Consider the following 22229-nt stretch of genomic DNA (forward strand, 5'->3'; position numbering starts at 1 on the left):
ATAACCTTATGATCCCCCTTCTGAAGGGGAAAGGAGCTGGAGTGTATAGACTGCTCAGGACCATTGCTTATATCTGAGTCTGACAGGTACTGTGAACTGGACATCTTTGGGTTTGGATTAAATATGAAATTACTTTTAGCCACAGATTAACAATAGCAGTTGCCTTCTACATTTTTTTCTGGGAATGTTGCAAATACAAAGAATGAAAGTGCATCTTTTTTACTGTGCTGTCATGTTGTTATGCTTCTGACTCTCTGTCACATTTCGATCTTTTCCTTTGTTCCTTTTCTTAGACCCTATAAGTAAATGTCTGACTTAGGCATCCAGCCACACAGCAGGCTTTTTCTCAACATGAGCCATAGTCTCTGCTGGATGCCCCATTACAGTCATTTTTATTACACTGGTTGCTTCCAAAACGCTCCTGCAGGGCTGGTCGTAAACAGAATATGCATAGGAGAGTCTACGTGGTATATTAATTATCATCACACATCTTATGCATTTCACATGTCCCTAAAAACTTGTTCTAAAATCTACCAAATTGTCTGGATCTATGTGAAAGAGCATGTAAAAAAAAAAAGTGTGTTACGTCTTGTGAGGAACAACCCATATTCCATGTACAGCGATGTGCATCTAGTTTACTTAGGCACTTCTAATGCACTGCTGTGCATTACTGACCCAGAACTGTTCCATCTTTACTATGTTTATCTTTATAATGATACTTTTCTATCCCAGGAGTATTATGTGTCTGCTACAGACAGAAAGGGGGGCAAGTAAAGAGAGACTGAGGTTCATAGCTGCTGGTCTAAAGCCTGCCTTAGAAGCCAGGAGACCCAAGGCTTGGCATTTCCCACTGGCTGGGAAGAGTCTGTCAAAGGCACTGAATTATTAAGAAAAATTAGGCTTGGGAACCTACATGAAAACTGGATTGTATAAGTAGGTCTTCAGTGATTTTCCCAAACATTTATAGGAAAAGCACGCAAATAAACAAAAAGAATAAAATAAAGTCCTAGTGCAAGCTGTGTGGTTTCCTCCTGCAGAAGGTCTTACCAAGATGGAAGCCAGTATGTCCCTGAATTCCTCATCTATCATCATGGCTTTACGTTACATTTCTTTTCCTGGTGATTTAGGTAAGAGCTCCAATACACACAGACTGCATCCAGGTTCACCTGCTGATGTACATCCCGCATCCCAGTTTCTACACTGGATTGCCATCGGAGCATGCTGTGGCTCCAGTCCAGCCTGTGTCTGGGTTTCCCTTCCACCAAAGAGTAGGTATGGGACCAGAGGGAAAGGAGAAGTGCGGGAAGGGCGTGGGAGCAGACTCAGGTCTTGCCCGAGGAGGGATCAGGATGAGGATAAAGTGAGCTCGCGAAGCTGGGGACTTTGAGGTGATTTTCATCCGATGACCCAGATGTAGCCACACACTCTCTGTATAGGTAGTTGACCCAACGTTTTTCCAGGCACACCATCACTCCTTTTGGGATCTAGTGCATCTATCCTTGCTGTCACTGGCACAGATACCATATGGCAGGGGACTCCCTTTTCCATCCTTAAAATCCCATTCGTGGAAACACAGAGCTGTAAAGATACTGGCTCCTCACTTGGGTCAGATTAGTCCATGTGCAAGAGACAAGGTGATGGAAAAGGTAGGTGGCCTCTGGCATCCTCTGTTACTGCTCATATAGCAAGCCATGGCCACACACATACCAACTCTGAAATTTCTCTGTTTTTACAGCTTATGATCAAGAAAAGTCATGAGGGACCTCTCACAGGCAGCAGCATTTGAGTAATCAAACCAGAGGCTGGTTTGGGGTTGGCCTACACAGCACCAGACCAGGTGGTCAAACCATGACAAAACAACATGAAGGGAGACATCGTATTATGCTAACTCAACTCTTTAGATAGGCACCAATCGACTCCTGTGGTGCAAAAAGGGCGATAAAGCAGATCCATTGCCTTAGCCAAGGGCAAAAAGTACTTTTCACTACCGGCCCATGGGGTACCCGAGCACCCAAGCTGTTCTTCTGCTGGAAAGGTTACATTTTGACATAAGCATTATATAGTGTTTTTCCTGTCATTTAGAAGCAATACACATAGCTAACCACCATGGAGTGATTTGGAAACTTGATTAGATGGTTAGGCAGCTTGCAAAAGGAAGCTTTGCTATCTGTCTCAGCATCAATGGCTCTTGTTGCACAGCCCACTGCACGGTAAGTGTAAGGTGGCTCTTGCTGCCAGTTTTCATTTGTTTGTTTTTCCCAGATAAAAGGGCAAAATACCTGCTGACCACTTCATTTCACATAAGCAAAGATGTTGGTACAGTAGGCTGGTTTCTAAATAGAAGTTTAATGATTTGACACGCGGCAGGAGAAAGAGCAGGCCCTTTTAGGTTTTATCTTCATCCGCGCACGAAAAAAAAAATTTCTTGTAATAGATTATGAGCAGCGGGGGTTTGTGGCTGCAGAAGTGAGAGTATCACTGGGTGCTGACCTCTGCTAACCTCACCTGGGTATTTCAGGAAGCCGTGGTCGCCCCATGAAGGCAGCAAGTACCGTAGCTGTACTGCCACATCGCGGGGAGCCACGTCTCCTCCGCCTCACAGCCTCTTGCTCAGAGACAGAGGGAAGTCACTGAATGAATAGGGAAGCTGGTAAAACTCAGAGCTTTCATCCTGCTTGTGTTGTTCAAATTGAGATATTACTTCAGGTACTTTTAAAGTGGTATAAAAAAGTTTCACCAGTAAGTTATGCATATACTCTACTCACAGGTTGGTTTGCTCACCTGAACTGGAAAACTAAAGTCTCTAAAAATGATTACTCAAACAGTACTTTTGCCTTTCTACATCATGCAAAGGTGATCTGCAGATAAGTTTTTTAATAATGGAAATAATGCTTCCTAATATAATAAAAGGCCTATGAGTTCTTTTTGCTTCTTATGTTTTAATTTTTGCCCTAAAAATATCAGGATTACACATCTTTTTCCCTACTGTTTTTAAGGAAGATTTCTGTAAACAAACTTAAAATATTCACAGTGAATGTTAAGACTAATCAAAGGGGAAAGATACGGTTCTTCAACAAAAGTCTTTTCATTCCAAGACAGTCAATAAAGTTAAATATGTGTATTCTTCTTCTTCTTCTTGTTATAACAGTTATCAAAAACAAGCCCCTCTACGGTCTGAAGAAGCGTTTCCTTATCGCCACTCACCCTCCTGGCTCTTGAGACAACCTTTGGACTTTTTTCTTCTTTTCTCTCTCTGGGAAGAAATACATTCCCATACTTCCATCATACAAATCAGATTAAATAAAAGCCTTTCAGTATTATGAAAAAGCCAAAATAGCCTGAGATGATTTTTCCCTCTCTTTTTCAAGCCGTATTTAGGAAGCGAGGTAAGAATTTCTGACTCTGTGAAATGCCTTGCCTTTTCCTTCCGGACAGTTCTCTCTCAGGTTTTCTTTTGAGGCGTGGAAAGGCAGGTGGACGCAGCAGGAAGACCCACGCGCAGCAAGTCACGCCAGGGCTGGGGCTTTTCATACGTGAAGGTGTTTTAAAGCAAAAACTTCGCTCTAACATTTGTTGGGAAGCATCACATCCTCTGCAATAATGTACAGTAATGGAATACCTAGCGTATGTAGTATTGTAATACCGAACGTGTAACTGCAAAGCCATCTGCTGGCGGTGCGCGGTGGGAGAGCCAAGACCAAGGCACCGCTACGCGACGCCCGTGTAATAGCGTTACTCTTGGCTCGTGTCCGAAATGACACGGGGGGCGGGGGGAGTCTCCCTCGGAACGGCCCCCCCCCCCTCACGCCGGCCGCGGCCCCCTCCTCCTCCCCTGCCCTCACCCGCAGAGCCCCGCTCGCTCCCCGCCAGAGACGCCAGCACGCCCAGACCCCCCCCCCCCGATTTTTGGCCAGGCCGCTCTGCGGGGTACATCGTATCTGAGGGCCGTCTTTTCCAGCCCGGGCGCTTTCGCAGAGCGCAGCTCGTGGGGCCGCCCGCCACCAGCGGTGGGAAAAAGCGCGGCCGCGGCCCCCCCCGCCCCCCCGCGCCGCGGGGGCCTCAGGGCGCCTGCGGCGCGGCGGGGTCTCGCGGCGCGCGGGGCAGCCCACCCGCGGGGGCCGCGCTCGGCGGGACGGCGGCCGCTCGGCCCGACGAGGGCAGACCGCGAGAACCGAGTTTCTTCCGTGGAGAGGAGGCAAGCCGACCCACCGGCACCCTCCAACGGTGCGACGGGGCGGCTGCGGAGCGGGACGGGACCGCCCCCTCCCGCTCCCCCCGGGGCGAGGAGCTCCCCGAGCAGCCCCCGCTCCGGCCCGTTTGGGGCCGCTTCTCCAGCGACAGGCGAGGCGGGGCCCGCGGCTCGGCCCCCCCGGCAAGGCGACCATCGCCGGGGTGGGGGGGGCGGTCCGCTCCGGTCCGCCCCGCCCCGGCCCCCCCCGGCCCCGCCGCCGCTGCGGGCGGTGTCGGCGGCTGCGGCGGGCGGATGGCGGCGGAGCTGGGCGCGGGGCTGGGCGCGGGGCTGCGCATCTTCCGCGACGTGAGTACGGCGCGTCCTTGAGGCGAGCCCCTTCCCTCCAGCGCGGGCAGCAGCTGCGGGGGGGGGGGGGGGGGGACGGCTTTTTTTTTTCTTTTTTGCCTTTTTCCCTTGTCTTTTTTTATTTTTCCCCTCCTTTTTTTTTAATTTCTCCCCCCCCCCCTTTTTTTTTTCTGGAGCCGTGATTTCCTCCCTGGGGTGGAAGGGGGTGAAGCCCAGCAAGGCTGTGGGTCTTTCCCTTTTCCTTTCCTCTTCCCTTTCCTTTTTCCTTCCCCTTGCCTATTTTTTTAAATGTTTTTACCGTTTAAAATGTTAATGAGGGGAATGAGCTTGCATCCAATGGCGTGCATGTGTGAGGAGAGCGGGTTAGCGGCTGGGGGTGGTTAGGAGAGGTGCTGGGTGAAAACGCTATCACTTTTCAAAACACATTGCTTGGATTTTTTATTTTTTTTTTCCTGGGCATTTGACTGAACAGTTTCTCAGCCTGCAAAAGTTTTTTTTCCAGAACTGTGCAGGCTCCCTCCCATCCCATTAGACCCTGATGGATTGGAGGTGCCCAGGGTTGATGCGCAGAGCAACCCTGAGCCCCTCGAGGGGGAGCCCAGCGAGGTGCCCGCCTGGGCACCTGGCCATCCTACCCCGCAGGGGGGCTGTGCTACACCATCCCCAAGGGCACAGCATCTCACAAGATGCAGCTGTAAAGTTTTCTGTCTACACTTGCCCAGCACAGAGCATTTCTTTGGTCCAAGGCAAGTCCCGATAAACAGCAAACTCCCACCCAAAGATCTCCAAAGTATCCCCTGCCCTTGATGAGACCTACAGATCTTCAGATCAACTCTGCTACCAACTCTGATCTACTTCAGACCAACTCTTACACCAGGGTTAGTCCACAATATCAGCTGGAAATGACACATTCTGTATTAAAGGACCCTTTACCTAGATGTTTTCTGTAATGTGCCCACATTAACTTCCCCAAGCTTTTCCCCAAATTATTTCAAGCAGCCCTCATCTGCTCATCTCCTGATTTCTCTAGTCTCCATGAGAAACCATTTAAATTAGACTCTTGGTGGACTTTTATTATTTCCATTCAAGTGTATAATGAAAATGCAGCTTTTTTGTCTTATAAATAGCACTTGTAAGAGAAACAGGAGAATTACAGGCATCTGTCACAGAGACAGAAGAGAAACCTAAGTTGCCAGGAAAGAGTTAAAAAGCATTAAATGGAGCCAACTCCCCAGTTTGACTCAGCACACTGGGTTAGGAAGCTGCACATGGTCAGAATATCTGATAAACTGAAAACTTCCAATTTCAGCCAAAGTACAGTATGAATTCAAATGAAAATTCTTTGTTTAATTTTCAGCAATTTCTTAAACCAGTGTCAGGTTCATATTTATAGAAAAGCTGATGCCTTTCACAAAACTGGGGGGGGGGGGGGGGGCTGTTGCTGTACTTCTGCTCTTGCATCTGGAGGAAAAACTTTAAATTCAAACCTAGTCTGTCTGCTTCAAAGCAGGAACTGGACCCTGTGTGCCCTTCAATCTGTGAGAGTACACTCATGTCATAGATATTTGGTGGGGTGCAGCTCTGTGATTACCCCTCAGTGAAGTACCTCCACCCCTATAAACACTTAACTGCATATTAAACCAGGCAGCAAGAGACTGGTTGTAAGGCTGCACAGAAAGGGCAGGCACTGAGGTCCTGGTCCCACTGGGGGATAGGCAGAGACCTAATGATGAAAGAGACCTGACTTCTAATGCAACCTCCTCCCTGGTTTTGTGTCAAAGTCCCTATCAAGTGTCCAAAGGATTTTAACATTTCCTTAAGGTGTTCTGTGGTTTTTTAAATTAGAATTAATTAATAAAAATAATAATAAATTAAATACACACAAATCAATTAATTAAAATTAATTTTAAAATAAAAAAGAAAAATTACTTATGTGGAAACTTTTGCCACCCTTGACCCATATTTATGGGGCACATCTAGTTGATTGAAACTCCACTACTACAGCTGTCCCAGTCCTATATGTCCATAAGCCAAGCCTGAGCAGCCAGCGGTCTTGCTCACATAGACGTCTTGCAGAAGGTGTGGGCTGCATCCGTGCTGGCCATATCCATCACCTCGCTGAAGCACACCTTGCTCTGTCCCATCAGACATGGCTGCGCACATGCCCACAGCGTGCAGCTCGGCCCGGGCACCTGCAAGGCGAGGAGCGGGGTCTCAGCGCTAGCCCCTTTGGGATGCATCTGCTTGGGGGCACCCACTGTTCCCTTTTAGCGGGTGTAACTGGGCAGAAGAAAGCCATTAGATCTCAGAGCATCGTGTTTCTCCACCCTCTCCAAATTTCCCAAATCTCTCCACTTCCAGCTGAAAATCTGCAAAAGTTTTCAGCACGCTGGCTTTGCCATCTGTTACCGTATAGTTACTAACTCCAGAGCAGCACCAAGCCCTAAAGGCAGCATGGAGGCGGGTACCTTGACAAGCAGACTGACTTTTCCTTCAGGTGACACAAAAAGGAAACAAGGCTGCTTTGTCAATGAGATAGGAGAAAGACCAACAGCAGTTCCCCCCAAAATCCAGCCAAACCTGCCGGGAATCTAGGACTGTATTTTACTTGTTAAGGATTGTAGAAAGAGTTTTTATTTTATTCTAATAATGATTTTAATGATCTTTCCTTTGCTCTGCAATTGGTCTTTAGTTCTCATTAGGAGAAAATTTCCAGTTTAAGAGTAAAAATTTTAAATTCCCAAGCAGTCCAATGCTCATACTGAAAATTGGGTTGCGATATGTGATTTGCTTGGATATATAGGTGTCATGGTTTAACCCCAGCCAGCAACTAAGTACCACACAGCCACTCACTGACTTCACCCCCCACCCAGTGGGATGGGGGAGAAAATTGGGAAAAGAAGTAACACTCATGGGTTGAGATAAGAACGGTTTAATAGAACAGAAAAGAAGAAACTAATAATGATAATGATAACACTAATAAAATTACAACAGTAATAATAAAAGGATTGGAATATACAAATGATGCGCGGTGCAATTGCTCACCGCCCACTGACTGACGCCCAGTTGGTCCCTGAGCAGCGATCCCCCTACTCCATTCCCCCCAGTTCCTATACTAAATGGGACATCACATGGTATGGAATACCCCTTTGGCCAGTTTGGGCCAGCTTCCCTGGCTGTGTCCTGTGCCAACTTCTTGTGCCCCTCCAGCCTTCTTGCTGGCTGGGCATCAGAAGTTGAAAAATCCTTGACTTTAGACTAAACATTACTTAGCAACAACTGAAAACATCAGCGTTATCAACATTCTTCTCATACCTAGTTGAAAAACATAGCACTGTACCAGCTACTAGGAAGACAATCAACTCTATCCCAGCTGAAACCAGGACAATAGGGATGGGAGATGTCATCTTACTAAGTTTATTTCATACTTTATGTGCTGTAAACTTGGTCCAATGCAAAGTTCAGCTTAGAGATCATCAGTGAAGTCCTGGATGTGGGTCACAATTCTGTTAGGTCCCCACCAACCCTACCCTACAGAATACGGTCATGAAGATGCTCCAACAGAGCTTGGCACCTGGATCCTTGGGTTTCTCATTTGGTTTCACCTCTAGGAGCAAAGCAGTTATGGCACGTGCTGGAGAAGCTGTTTAAACACTACTAGCGGTTTATCAAACCGGAGAACATTTCCATTGCTGTCAGCTCTCAAAATTATATGTGCTCATTTTGAAACTCTTCCCTTTACTGATATTCATGGCAGCAATAGAAACTATATGCGGAAGATTTGCTTTCTTCCCTTGCCTAAACTTCGTACAGCGTTGCCCAGACAACTCCCCATTGCGTTTCAGGCTGAAGTAGCGATGGGGACTACATCGGGAAACATAGCAGGGTGACAAGGGACGGCAATTGCACGTATCTGAAGTGTCACATGGTGACCCATGCCATGGCAAAACCACCTCGTCTGGAGAGCAAGGAGCAAAGAAAGTGGAGGAGACCCCTTCTGTTGCGTCCACTCCCTATCCCTGATCCCTTCTCCAAAGTGTGGACTAATGTGGTGGTACCTGCGGCGGGACTCCAGCAGGGACAGGCGGGCATGCCTGCATGTCAGCGGCAGTAAGACAGGGCCAGTGCACCTGCATACAGCCCCGGGTGGGTTGGTGCTGTGTCCCCTTGCTGATGGCAGGGCTGGGCCTGGAAGGGTCTGCCACCTCTCCTCATGGGATGCAGCCCCCAGGATCATCTTCTCAGACTTTGCATGAGAGGTTACAGACTCTCACCTATGTATTTAAATAGCTCCTCCAGCAGGTGCCATTTACAGCGGGGGGAAAAGGCAGACCTGCACACCGTGAGGGTAAGCTGGGGTCACATACAGTTTTCCTGCAGAAGTATCGCAGGGAAGGATCTACAGCAGGCACCCTCGTGCTGCCCTTGCCTTCCCACCTTATAAACCTCTATCCTTTCCCTCTCCCCTTTCTTCTGTATCTGGTTTCTACTTGCTATCAGAGCAATCCTCAGATTTGCTCCCACACATCTGATCTCGCTGCCTCTCACACCCACTCTGATCCCTTCATGCCACCCGGCTCCTCTCCTGACTTATCCCTTTGCTTCCTCCGCCCACACAAACCCTGAGTCTTTCTCACCATCTCAGATGCTCAGCACATCCTCCCAGCTATCATCCTTGCTCTGCTGCTTTAAACCACTTCTCTCAGTCCTGAATCCAGTATCATGGTAGCCATACGGTATCAGGTTTTGTGCCTGAACATTATCCTTATAAGCCATGCACAAACTAGAAAATAAAGCTGGTTCTTATTATGGTCCTGGTTTTCTGTGCACACAGCACAGGAGGAGTTAAAGAAAGCAATACTCTTGGGGGAAGGATGGAGACACACTAAGGGCTTTTCAGTTTTATGCAGCCTTGTGAAAATATGGTGTAGAGCTGAAACTATAAATGCCCACTGAATACAGCATTGTGTGCTACTAACCCATACAAAAAAAAAAAAAAAGTGATTCTGTTCTCTCTCTCTTTTTGTTTAGATATTAAGAAGAGCAGACAAGAATGGTAAGACTGGTCACATGTCTTCCCCCCTCCCTTTGGAAAAAAACCCCATCCATAGTTGATTCAGCAGTTGAAGTCATGCTTTAAACATCCTAACAGGAAAACCAGCCATCCCTCATGTCATTTTATGTTTTCTACAGGTTCAATGCAATGTATTTTTTTATGCACTGATCCTCCCTACAGGTTCTTTAAAGGGCAGATCTTGTGCTTTCACGTGGCATGTTTGTCTGATTTGCACTTTGGGTACACGTGGGTGTTTTCTTAGTGACACTGTGTTCACAAGCAGGTTTGAAATACTTGTTAGTAGCTCCATCTTATTACTTTTTAAGAACACCATAGGCTAAATCCAGCAGACTTGTTTCCTACATTTTGCAGTTATGTATTGGTTTGTCATATCAGTAGGCAGAATAAAGCCTTGAATTCAACTCACATATTTATAACACAAAAGTAATGAGGTTTTTTTATTATGTTCTTGATCGAAAGTTTTGCCCTCATGCTACTGACTGATTTTCCTTCCCTTGTTTAAATTCAGTAACTTGGAGCATAGTACTGTAAGGCTTCACAAATGCTCCTATTTTGGCTGCAGCAGGGAAAGGTCCTTGCTGTAAGGGCCACAAGTGTAACCACTGGAATTTTTTGCTGGTATATATAGTCATGGTCTTGAACCCAACTTTAACTCCTTTTTCCATCTCAGAATTGCTGCACAATTTTGGACAAGTTACATTGTCAGGTTTGTGCCACATACCCCAGAAGAGAACTGAAGTCTCTGCTACTTCCCTGCATTACACAGAGTGTGAGATTTGGCATGCTCGAGGCTATGAAGAGCTTCTGTAGCTCTGCAGTTACCATAATAGTATTTATACTTAACTCAGATAACCAGAGTTAGATCTTGCAGGACGAGAAGGAAATACAAGCTCACAATTATTTAGCGCAGTAATACCAAAGTACGGGAAGAAGAGAGACACAACTTCATGCAGAAGTACAAGCCAAACTTTGGTCTTTTCCTGAAAGCATTGAAGAGTGTCAAACCCACAGCTCCGACAGGTTTAACCCTGACAAGTAATTCCCACTGAATCCTCAGAAAACAGGTATTGTGCAGGTTTGATAAAGTGTACTCTCTGGTATTTAAAGGCATCATGGGTACTATTGGGAAAATCAGAGAGAATCACTTTCAAGGAAGAGCTGTTGGACAGTAAGGGGCTACCATACAGTTTGATGGTATAGCTGAGTCTGTCAAATAACTGTTTATCGTTGCTGAGAGGGCAATCCCACCCTAACAGCCCACCTCCGGCTGCATATTCTTGCCCCAGCTCATGTGCAGCAACCGGCACTTCCCATAAAACCAAGGCAGGCTCCTTTAGAGAGCTCAGGGACCACAAAACCCATCACTGTGAGGGGTTTTTGTTAGTGGGTTTTTTAATCTCCCTCAGTCAGCTTGCCAGTGGCTTGGAAGGGCAGTGATGGTGCAGGCTGGATCCCAAGGTGAGGGCTAGGATGAGGAGGAGAAGGACCTTCCCCTTCAGTGGCACTTTTCCAGCTCAGCTGTGTGCCAACCACAGCCAAGCTCTACTGGCATCCCCCACAGACCTCCTTGCCATGTTTGGAATAGATGTTTATGTGTCTGCTGTGAAGACTGATGAAAGTCAGAGCATGTGGTGCAGAGCAGCGGTTGTCATCCCCCCGGCGGGTCAAAAAGAGCCCCTGCAGCTTCATGTGCCTGCCCTGGACTTTGGGCTCATGCTCTGTCCCAGTCGTGGTGGATCCACGGCACTTCGGTGATCAGGAAGACTTCTAGTCCTCTGTGGGGTTACCCCACAGTTTATTATTGATACTTTGCTATTAAAATTGGGGAAACAGTTCACATGATCAGTGACAAACCTGCTTGTTCCAGAACAATGTGAAGCCATGTCGGCCCTAGAGACTTTGGTTGCTGAAGTTCATACCTATATATGGATCCTTTACCACATCTTATTGGGAGAAAAGTGGCTAAGGTCAGCCACGGTAGTTCTATTAATTTAAGTCCATGAGCTTGAAATGGTTTCAGCTCTTACGTGCTTAATTGTGTTTGCTCAACCATCAGTTGCCCGTGGGACTTCCACTTTGCTAATCTAGCACTGCACAAGCTCATGCCACATTTATAAGGAGGAGATTTGTTTTAGGGCTGGGATGTTAAGTACCTTCTCAGAAAGTGAACACTCATCTAAAATGCTTACACTGTTGTCTACACAGATTATTAGCTTTTGTTAATGACTCAGATAGTTACACTTTCAGTGTCACCTTTCTGTGCTGCAGAAAACCGAGGACTGGCTTACAGTAACAAATGCTACATTACTGTCCATGACACGCTCCTGTTAACCCATACACTTTTAATAGGACTCTCTCAGAGCTGCCATATTCATTCTCTGTGAGATTAAAATATCCCCCCAAAATTTATCATCAAAAACATTACTAGGTACTTGCTTGACAGCAAAAAAAATGGATCAAGCTGGTAAATAGCAGTGTTATAGGAGATAGCATTCTTGCTATGAATTTAGGGACTGTGGGACTTCAGGTTAGCCTTCCACAAGGAAAGACGGCTATTCTTGCAAGACAATATAAAATAAGAGATCAAAAGAGCCAAGAAATCCTGCTGAATTGCTGTTACTCAAAAATATTCCAAGGATTCATGACAGCTGGGTTTAACTGAAAAACTCCTCTACCAAACGGTCATTCCCCTTTTTGAAAGAAGCTGTACAAATGTTGTTTCTTTTGGGGTGGTGGCTTCTTTCTTTGCTAGCCCAGGTACATATATCATTCTGTTACCCTCCTGTTTCTAGAAATATCAGCTATGCACAGCTTTCACAAGAGGATCAGCTTCATAAACTCTTATCTATAGCTCTTATTTCATGGCTGAGCAGCTCCGCTCCATATGGAGCAGATCCACACTCCTCCCATAACTGAAAAGGTCGTGTGATTTTCTTAGAGGGAGAACAAGGCATAGGGAAGGAATATCTCATTTCTAAGAAATATATGGTTCATAATATTGACAAAAGCAACAGAAAACCCTGAGGGAAGAAAAGCAATTTCATAAAGGTGAGATGTTGCACATTGACCTTTTTGGAAAGGAGAAGTTTCGGGTCTGCATGTCAAAATGAAGTTTTGGTCAGGTTTGCTTTACAAAACTCCATACATTCAAAGGAAAGCTAATTTGGAAAAATTCTAGCTGAAAGGAAAGTTCTTCATTTATTTCATTCCTTTTGCTATTTAAACCAGAATCAAACTCATTAGATTCCTCTCAAAAAATAGAATCTTGTCCCTAGACAGCAGAGACAAGTAATACGGAAAACTGGGACTGCCAAATGCAGTCTTTCCTAATCAACATCATTTTTTATCTCCTTCATCTCACAGGCAGCACTGGTTGTTCCACGCACATGTGACTGCAGCACCTATATGTGCTTATCCTCCTGCTTGTCTGCATGAGGTGTTTCTCTTACCTTCTGATATGCTGAGGGACATGGGGCACCCCATTAGACTTGCAGTGATTTGCAATTGAGTGAAACAATATCAGTTGTTGGTAAAGGTCACCCTAAGGCCTCTCCTGACCATGCAGCTTTGACATGTGTCCTATTAGTATAGCCTCATGCTATAATTCCCTCCTGTTAGCACAGGAACAGATCCAATCACAAACAGTCTGACTGTCAAAATGGAGAAGAAAAAAAAGCAATAATCTGCTGAGAATGCAACTCTTGATCTTGCAAGAGTAGCAGTCTTCTTTCAGCTGTGGCAAGGTGCTTCAACACCGATGGTTCAACACTGACCAGAATTGGGGAGTACCACCAAATAACTGGAGAGCACTGCCCTGCCTTTGCCTGCATCATGGTGGGGGTCATTTCTCTTCCCATCTTCCTGTAGGAGAAGAGGGCTGCTCTTCCCTTTCTACTTTAGCATCTCCAGCTTTTTCTTGAGGGGAGCCTGGCTGCTTCAGGTCTATTCCCTTACGAAGGTGGAAATGAATGACTCTGAGCCCAGCAGCACGCCTTCCTGGCTGTGGGCTGCTGAGCACACATCCCAGCACCATAACCACCCTTAAAGGCGTGAGCTTCCTCTCCTGCCTTGACATGGCATGCCTTAGCATTTAAAACACCCCTTAGGGAACATGGCATGCCTTGGCATTTAAAACTCCCTTCAGGGAACATGGCATGCCTTGGCATTTAAAACTCCCTTCAGCACTTTTCAGTGTGGAAATGGCCATCCAGTTAAACCTGGAGGGAGGAGAGAGCGACCCCCAGCCATGTCCTCCAGAAGGAGAACCTTTGAGCCGTCTCAAGTTTAGAACTGGTATTTGATTATGGCCTTGTTCCAGAATTACAGCTTCTGCCCCCAAACCCTTGGATCAGCTCCAAGCAGGAGTTAACTAAAAAGGGCAGCTCTAATATGACAGGTTTAGAAAAGAAAGTCTATGTATAGATGCTGTCATTGATTTGCAAATACAAGTCAGTTGTTATGAAAAAGCACTGAGTATAAGCTATATCTCATTCTTAAAGCTCCTAAGAGGAAGATATTTGAAAACACTGTAGGTAATATCTGCTATAGTAGCAGAGACTTTCCAAAGAAAAAAAAGCCTTAACTGTAAGGAGCACAGTAAACAGTATGCTGCTGCAGGCAGTCAAGAATGACTGCAACCAAATAAGGGGAAATTAAAAAATTGACTAAACAAAGCAAGACTAAACCTCCAGAGGTGGCCAAACCTGAATATCAAACACCCAGAACAGACCAGCAACAAAATACTATTAATGCCAGAATGAGGACATTTGTTTGGTTTCATTTTTTTCTCTGACATTTCAAACAAGCACTCACTGAAAGCTGCTGCCACCCCCCCCCCCCGCAAAAAAAAGGTGGGTTTTATAATTTCATTGAACTAGAATCTGTAAAATGACAAATAGAGTCAGATGAGACTAATCTTCTGTCATATGTCTTCGTTCAGCACCCCCTGATGTCCATGATACAGAGCAGGGACATCACACTTTTAAATGTAGAATGCTAAAACTGTATAGCATGATAATACTAACAGTATCTTCTGTCTTGCCTTTAACATAAGAAATTATATAGGAAAAGTCCCCCAGTGCCTTCTGTAAAACACACGGCACTCCAGCAGTAGCAAAATTGTTGTTGATTGCAGTGGCCTGGGGATTTCAGACCAGCTCTAAAACCGTGCGCCCATTAGCCCAACAAAAAGCTGCAGGTCATAAATAAAGGACTCTTTAAAATAAGGCAACAGAGTGCAGCAGTAGCATCCTATAGCTTCCACTGGTGTCAGTGTCCAAATAGACTGATGCACAGAGCATACACATTTACATCACCTGACAAAATTTCCACAGAATAACCAAAAAGCCACCAAGATGCACCTGTACAATGATCAAGAGGAAAACTCACAACGCTCACTCTAGAGTCAGTTTTGCAGAGACCACAATAGATGTTTTCATATTCATTATTTATTGACAGTGCCACCGCAGGACAAACATTGACTATGCAGGTGAGTCTTCTACCAGCTGTGTCTGCTCATGTGTCTCCAGGTGAACTCTGGCAGGGCAATAGTTGCCTCACTGCAGCAGTCCTCAGATGGTGACTTCTCAGTGGCTCTAGCTTGTAGCCCGGAGTGCTGATTTAAGCCATCCCAGAGGACTGAGTGACTATGCCTGGGAGAGGCAGGGGAAGCACCTCAGGAAGGGGATCTCCTGAATCACCCTAATGTGAACCATCAGAGTTGGCCTGGAGGCTCTCTGAAGATCACCACTTATGGGACTAAACTTTTTTCCGAGAAAAGTTTTTGAGTTACACCAAAGCAAAGCATGCCAAGTCCCCAATTTCAGCATTTTTTCCTTGGCCAGTATCTCCTAATCGGAGTCCACAATGTCTTGGCATCTCATGAGGTCTTCAGCTAGTCCATAGACTTGCCCCCAGCAGTGCTGTGCAGTGGCAGCTGCAGCAGTGTGTGGGCTCTCTGCTCCGTACACATCGACTGGCCAGATATGTCACAGTGTGACAGGGTGACCCAACTTGTGTGCCCTTCCTTGAGAAAAACAGCTATGTGCAGGAATCGCTTGGGGAAGTTCTATGCACCATGATACGCAGAAGGGCCAGGTCTTAACATCATAGTGGCCACGTTGGAGCTATGCATGTACTGGATGACTTTACAGAACATATATTCCGAATGGGAGCCAGAGCACAGAAATTCTCCGAACTGCAGCGTTGCTGATTTGAGCTCCCAAATTATTCAATCAGTACTGGTAAAATGAATTTGTAAGGCAAAACCTTTGTAGACCAGCCTCCAGGGACTCTCGTGACGCTGCTGATTGCTTCCTGACCATCTGGATCTATTGCAGACACCACCCTGGCTCCTGTTTCAGAGCCCAGGCTCTGCCTGTGGTGGGATTCCCCATCCGACCTCCCTGGGTCCTTCAGGTGCTGCAGGGCTGGACTCTATGCTCTAGATTCCAAACGTTATTATTTCTATAAAGACAGAATTCCTACTTTTAAGCCTAAACCCTCTCCCTGTTAGCTTAGTCCCCTTGAGACCACTTGGTTACATGTGCTAAGGTTTTCCAGCATAAGAGCTGGAATAATGGTTCAAAACCATTATTTCTGGTTATATCAACGCTCAGTACAGATCAGAGTCAATGAAAGCTTAGTGCATTTGCCCAGAACCTTTAAAGCTTCAGCCTATGTCTGTGCTTTTTCTTATGCAACCCCTTATGCCTGGGACCTGGTGGATATTGTCAGCATACTCTTTGGCACACTGAAATTTATTATTTTGGCAGCTCTTCCATGGTCTGATTCCAGCTTATGTGCCATATGCCAATAAATCCATTTTTTTTCAACTTTTGCATCTGGTTCAGTCCATCCGTGTATGTTGCTATGTGTGTGTCCCCACTATCTCATTTTCTCTGTGTATAGGGCAATATCTTTTAGCGCTTAAGTGCTCTGATCCAAGCCTTTTACAGCAGGGATGGACTATCAGTGTCTTCCAGAAAGGCAAGTCACACAGCAGGTCCCCAGGAGCAGGTGAGCTGGGAGGAGGACCACGTTTATGCTGCCTTCCCACTGTATTTGCTTCAGCCATGCAGGGGAGTGTGGCCTGAGTGAGGCACTTTAAGGTTTTAAGTTCTTCAAAGGCAGAAAGATTTCAAAAAGGCATAAAGGGGTGTCACAACTCCCGCAAGGGATTTAGGAAGTCAGCTCCCACTGAGAACTGTGAGGGCCTGGATGGGGCTGTGGTTTTGGCCCTTGCCTTTCCCATGGCAGAAGTGACAGCTTCATTTTGAGCACTGTCATTTCCTAGTCCCTGTTGTACCTTCCTGGAGAATAAATACTTTCTGCTGCAGGGGATTTTTCCATTTATTGGTTTCACTTGTTGTTATCTCTTCTTCTTTTGCTAATTTTTGCCCTACAAGGGCAGAAGACTGTGCTTGTAGAGCCCCAGACTCTAAATAACCCGACTGCCCTGGCAGTGTGCACGTTGCCAGTCTGGAGGCAGGCTGGGCACCATCTGGTCGGGCTGGGACAGTGCCATGGGCTCTGCTTTCCAAATCCCATCCCGCCAGGGTGAACCCCAGGATGAGCTTTAGCCCAGTGGGGTTGTTCCCTCCAATTGCCGTAAGCTCTTCCATGTGGCTCTTCCAATCGCCGTAAGTCCCAGGGCTGCCATTCAGCCATACGAGCTCCATCTGATGTGGCTCCTGCTATGGAAAGACTGCTTTGGTGGTCCTCTGAGGCACCCACAGGCATGTTTAACTGCTAGAAAAGGCTCACAGTCCTAACAAGAAGCCCGAAATAGGTGGGAGTGGAAGCTGTTTTGTTGCCCTCCAGCATTTGCTGGCACCTCTGCGAGACATCCTGCTCCTCTACATCACCGTAACTTCCTTCACTGGCTGCGGACTCACCATCTGAGATCGTCTTCGGGCACGTAGACTCCAAATATATACGTGCCCTTGTCCATTATTTGCTTGGTGTCTTTTCACTCACTGAAGTCATCTTTCAGCTCAAAAAGAGAGTATGTGTATGGCTTTCCCTCATCAGATATGCAGTTGTCTATTGAAGTCAAGCTATCTGAAATGCGTCCTGGAGATTACTAGTGTTTCTGGAATGGACTGGCTGGGGGATATCACTTGGTCTTTTAGACATAAAAACATCTATTCAATAGAGAGGTGAATTTTACTGAAATAAATGTAAGAATACAGTTGTAACCTGAAGGAAGGCTCCCCTAAAGCACCATGTAAATATATTTCTAAACTTGCACGTGCAACATGGGGAGATACATTTTATTGTTTATATTTTTGTCTGCCAGTCAGGAGTGTTTTGGCTCTAAGGAGGATGGGCAACTGTGCCCATTTTTGAAGAAACCCTGCTTTTGAAAGACATCAGAGAAGATACACAAAAGTAAGCAAGGCTTGCAAAACAGCTTCTTTGAGATAACGTTGCCAAGGCAAACGCTGCTGAAGGTTGATTTGTCTGAGGGATGCGTGGCTTCAGAGAAGTTTGTCTTTTGTGAATCATCCACCCCCTGTCGCTTTGCCAGTGATGAGGATAGAAGCATCTATAATAGATGTTTCTGCTCAGTTGCTCCGAAGCACTTAAACCAGACAGTATTTATCTGGGCACAGCAACGTGTGCCCCAGGGAAGTGGTGCTGAGGATACGTAACACAGCCTTTACACTAAAAGCCATTTGTGACACCTGAAAAAAAAACTGGCTAGGCAAACATGTCTTCAATCAAATGGCACAAGGAGCACTTGTTAGGGGTTGGGTCTGAGCTTCACCTGAGCACTGAGGAAGCGCAGGGGTGGCCTGGGCCACCAGTGGCTGAGTCCCTGGCTGCACTAGCGAAACAGCTACACTCATACAAAATCAGAGACATGTCCCGGAGAATCAAAGCTTTTTTCAGTAAATGTAACTGTATGAAGTCTGCAAGTAACCTAACAGGTACAAACCTGCTTGGGTTTTGCCAGCAACAAGTTCAGTGATGTGTCAGTCAATGTCAATAAAGTCCAAAGTGTTATTGAGAATAAATAGCAATGAAGCAAAAGGCAATGTCTGCTCTTGGATGATAAAATACAAAGAAAATAGCTAAAGTGCCCAATCTGGCTGTTGACAGACCATTGATTTTCTGGATTGATCTAAAGCCAATGATCCTGAAGAACAGAGATAAACAGACAGATGTTTCAGGTTTTGTGTCACACCTAGACTGTTCTTTGAGTAAACTCATAATATGTTTATCTCAGGGAAGCTGTCAAAAATCACTAGTTTCTTGAGTATGTGTATAACTTATATGCAAATCACCCTTCCCAGCAAAGGCTAAAGCTGAAAAGGCAGTTTGATTAAACAATCACTTGTATCTGTACAAGCCAAAGGAAGCATAGCTGTGAAAAGAAGCCTGTTTCAACACACTTAATATTTGATATTCCTTCTCTGTAACCAGTGCCAAACGGCAGATGTATTTCGAATCTCAATTGGGTAATCATGGCAGCTCTGTCAAAGACAATTGCCTACCTTCAACACAGTATTGTGCCATCTTGGTTTTTAGCTCTTGCAGATCTTGACATTTTATTTTGATCATAACGATGATTATCTCCAGCTACAATCTGTCTTTTCATATTAAACATTTCAAAATGTTTTTGTTGAAGCAGACTTTTAATTTGTACAATTTTGAAACCTCTTGATGATTACATATTTGAAGACATATATTCAAGTCAAAGAAATTATGAGATAATAGCAAGTAAAAGAGTGAGGAAACATCTCAGCTCTGCTCTTCAAATCTGCATGCCATAGTACAGCATGTAGTCACAGGATTCAGATACTGCCTTTATAATAGGTTCTTCACCACTATAAAATTAGGCCACGATATGTTGTAGATTAGTCTGGTGCTTAGGACATCTTAGTCTTATCCTCTACAGTTGTTCAGTGCCCTATGAGCGATTCAGTATGTTACTGAAGGAAGAGAATGACACATGTGAACTTAAACCTAGTGCTACCCAAAACAGAGTTATGAAGTGTTAGGCTTTGAAAATATTCTTTATGCTTCATGCAAAGGCTCAATCAGTTTAAATAAATTATTATTTAGCTACCATTTAACCATTCAAACGTCTTCTAAATAAAAGCAAAAGGTGGATCTTCTTTCTTTGGCTTTTTTTTTTTTTTTGCTGATTATCAGTCTTGCATTTAAAGCTTACTGCACTAGTCAAAGAGGAACAAATTGCCCTGTTTTAAGGAAGTTACCGATTTGCCTCATCCTGACCCATGCACTTCTTCTGAAGTCATGCCTGTACAGCAAAGAAAAAAGGACTGTTGTTCTTCAGGACAGAAGCAAATAGCTGTTGCCGAGGGATCTGTGATGAAATCTCGTGGACTTCTGTGAGGTCAGCTTTCCATTTACAAACTTCTTTCTTTCATTTTTTTAACATCCTGCTGACAAGCATTTGTTGGTTTCTCAGATCACCTTCTATACAATGTCATTCAAAGCCCCATCCAGGCTCTAGGTCATTTCAGCATGCAGAATTATTTTATATATCTTCCTTTAATTGGTTCCTTCTCCTCAGTCTTGAATCATATACTCAGGAAAAAATCACTTGTGCTGACTGTCATATGCTGTTTAAATAGTCACTGTGATATGATTAGAGGCCAGAGTTAAAGTCCAATGCTCCTTGCACCCCAGAGTCCTGCTTTCCAAAACAGACAATAGCCTAAGTCTGCCACTTCTGTCACTGCAGCCACAGCCACACTGGGGTGGGACAGGCTGTCCAAATTGCGGCACATTTTATCCATTTCTGATGTCACCAATAAAAAAAAAAAAGCATGCAAAATCTGCAGTATAGCAGCTTCTCTGGGGTTATCAGACACGCGTAAGTGAGGTGGGATGCAAGTACAATCCTTTCTTCAGTGAAATGCTCTAGTAGTTATTGGAATACCCTTTAGAAAGCATTGATGGCTGTGCAGAGTTCAATCTGACAAAAGGAGGATAGAGCCTCAATCTGAAGTGGTAACATCCTGAAAATACCAGATTAATTAATCTGTTCAATACATCTCATCTCAAGGATTTTCCCTCATGTAGTCAAGGACTTGCTATAATTAAAGCTAACTTACGAAACAGATGAAACAGACTCCACTAAATAATGTAGTAGCGATTGTAATAAGGACTTTCTCCTCTTGAATTAATGTACATTCCGTTACTGTTCTTCTAAATGTTATCATACGGTACTTCCCCTTCCTCTGAGTCCCATTAGTCCTGCAGACACTTTCTAACTACACGGACATGTTATTGGTGATGATCAGGACCCACGTGGTGATGGTTGGTTTTGTCTCAAACAATGAGAACAGTGGACACTTAGGAAAAAAAGTCAACTTCTTGATAGTTGGGCTTCATTGTATATTAAATGGTCAATTCAAACTCCATCTGAAAATCCATCTGCAGATTTTTACTGACCTCTGATATATGTCCAAACCAGTTTTCTCATTCCTATATTTTGGTGTACTCTCCAGATGAATTACATGCTGGCAAATAGAAATTTATTGTTTTCTATGCCGACCAAGAAAATGAGCTGAAATTCTTTCCAGTGGAAGAGGACACAAAGCTGACTTCCTATTGCATGAAAGTCAATTTTTTAAATAATTTATTTAGTTAATTACACACCAAGCATAGAGCTTTTTGAGAAAGATATGTTTTACAAAGAAAGAGAGAATCAAAATGCTGCAGACCAGTGCAGTGTATTGGTTAGTGTCCTCAGCTAGAGAGGAGAGCCAGGGTCAGATCCCTGCTGCTATTGAATTGTGCATGTGAGTCTCAGTCTCCCATGTGGGAAGCAGGGAGCAGAGGAAAGAAAGAGGAGGAAAAGGAAAGGGAAATAGCTCTAGATAGCTGAAGAAATTTTCATTGAACTAACGAGTCCCACTCAGTCTCAGGAGGTCACTGATCTTCCATGCAGAGGCAAGGACACAGGCAGGGAGCAAGTAGGGGAAGCATGGGGCAGGATGGGGAGAAGCCACAGTTAGTGGGATCAGGGCAAAGACAGGACTCTGTTGACGTGTTTGTCAGTAGAGACTTACCAAAACTAAGCTATCTTTGCTTGAAGGATAAGAAGGAAGAAGAGTAACAGAGTTACCAGGCAAACTGAGAACTCTGATAAAACAGCTGATGCATTTAGCATCATGTTCTTTATCTGTCTTGATCAAATATGTGAAGTTTCTACATTTAATCTGAAGTGCTAGAAGTTTTTAATAGTTTCCTCTTCTACTGCATGAAGTAAACAAGAAAAGCCATAAATGAAACTAAGGCACTTCCATTTCTTCACTGTTTCAGATGATGGAAAACTGTCCTTTGATGAATTCAAAGCTTACTTTGCTGATGGAGTTCTGAGTGGAGAAGAACTGCATGAACTTTTTCACACCATTGATACACACAATACCGAGTAAGTACCCCCTTCTTACAAATACAGTCCTACCCTCTATACGTCAGAACAGAAAAAAGATATCAGCCTGATTTTAGAAAACAAGTCTAAGAAGAATGCTGCTTCAGGGAAGATAGGCTGTGTCATATGGCTCTAAACCATACAAGTGAAGTGTTTCTAAACCCTGTAGAAATACCTGCTTGTTCCAATAAATGTGATTTGGG

The 22229-nt window shown here is 44.9% G+C and overlaps 1 protein-coding gene across 2 annotated transcripts in view; it reads left to right on the forward strand.

The window, feature by feature from the left end:
* The first annotated feature begins 4422 nt into the window (after positions 1-4422).
* Positions 4423-22229, forward strand: part of NECAB1 (N-terminal EF-hand calcium binding protein 1) — a 71217-nt gene continuing 53410 nt past the window's right edge. For both annotated transcript variants that reach the window (XM_069779643.1, XM_069779644.1), the window contains exons 1-3: positions 4423-4537; positions 9569-9593; positions 21918-22026. In XM_069779643.1, coding sequence (XP_069635744.1) covers positions 4484-4537; positions 9569-9593; positions 21918-22026 — 188 coding nt within the window. In that variant the 5' untranslated portion in view covers positions 4423-4483. The remainder of the gene's footprint in view (positions 4538-9568; positions 9594-21917; positions 22027-22229) is intronic.

Source organism: Haliaeetus albicilla, chromosome 3 (assembly GCF_947461875.1).
Source record: "Haliaeetus albicilla chromosome 3, bHalAlb1.1, whole genome shotgun sequence".
Classification (NCBI taxonomy): Eukaryota; Metazoa; Chordata; class Aves; order Accipitriformes; family Accipitridae; genus Haliaeetus; species Haliaeetus albicilla.